General features: G+C 38.7%; 1 protein-coding gene across 1 annotated transcript in view; it reads right to left on the reverse strand.

Moving 5' to 3' along the window:
- Window positions 1–1,084, reverse strand: part of LOC106867138 (calpain-9) — a 77,531-nt gene extending 76,447 nt beyond the window's left edge. Inside the window, exon 1 of the mRNA XM_052969709.1 lies at window positions 742–1,084. Coding sequence (XP_052825669.1) covers window positions 742–954 — 213 coding nt within the window. The 5' untranslated portion in view covers window positions 955–1,084. The remainder of the gene's footprint in view (window positions 1–741) is intronic.
- Window positions 1,085–1,231: the final 147 nt, after the last annotated feature.

Here is a 1,231-nt window from a genome sequence, read left to right on the forward strand (position 1 = left end):
GCTGCTTGGTTAAGAAACTTGCTACCCAACCATGCGGTCCTGGGTTTAGTCCCACTGCGTGGCACCTTGGTCAAGTGCCTTCAACTATATCCTCGGGTCGGCCAAACCCTTAGGAGTGTGTTTGATATATATTTGTTCCCCCTAACTGCTTAAAAATAAATACTGGGGTCTACTCAACACGTCAAGACAGTGCCCCAGCATGGTTGCAATCAAATAACTGAACAAATAAAAGATAAAAAGAGACACCCCCCCCAAAAAAAAACGGAACCGATATGTTCATACTATTTCGCTCATTGCAAGTATGACAGTAATAATTTAATGGGAGGAGGTGGAGAAGCATGGAATTCGGACGAAATATAAACAAAAAAGAATGTCTTTGGACAAAAAATTCTTCCACAGAAGGAAAAATAACCAGCCAGTTCCTTGCTTTGTTTTTTTTAAATCTTTTCCATGAAACTCTAATTGCTATTCCGAAAGTCCACCGACTAGGGTTTTTTGGTGACGGGTGTAATAGAAATATACCATAACCAAATGCCTCAATGCAGAAAAATCTGAGTTACGATCCCGGTACTTTCATACAAATATGCACCACCAGCACACACGCACGCATACACAAAATTTACTAGGCTAAAGAAAGAAAACAGCAAAGTTTTAATTAATTATAAACTGAAACAGAGTAATATTAAAGCTAAACAGAAAAATAGAGGCTCATATAAATTATGCATGTTTCTTCTCACTTACCTTTGGACGCAAAAATTTAATCTTGCTTTTGTTGGGAACAGATCCCTTTGAATATAAAGATGTTAAGGAAGGTGGGAACGAGCTGTCCACAAATAATTTTTCTTTTGCTAGACATTCATCCTTAATTGTTTCATAAGTGATTCCTCGTTGCATAACATCTTGTCCCGGTTCGAAAACCCCCTGACCGGCTTTTTTAGAACCACAACACGCCATTTTTTGTTTGTTTCTCCTTTTTTTTTTGTTTTTTGTTTTATCAGTGTAGAAAGCTTGCCGAGCGGGAGGAAAGTAAACTTCGCAAGTGTTAGCAGTAAAGTGACAGACAAATGAAAAGTGGCATACGTTACGAAGCCTCGATTTGAAATTTCCTTTCCGCCCCACCTCTTTTATCAACAGGTGTCACTCACAGAGACACTTTTAGTTTACGGTTTAATTGTTTTCATGCACATCTATCTATGTACCTGTGTAAGTGTGCGCACACACACACACACAC

The sequence above is a fragment of the Octopus bimaculoides genome, chromosome 7, assembly GCF_001194135.2.
Source record: "Octopus bimaculoides isolate UCB-OBI-ISO-001 chromosome 7, ASM119413v2, whole genome shotgun sequence".
In the NCBI taxonomy this organism is placed as follows: Eukaryota; Metazoa; Mollusca; class Cephalopoda; order Octopoda; family Octopodidae; genus Octopus; species Octopus bimaculoides.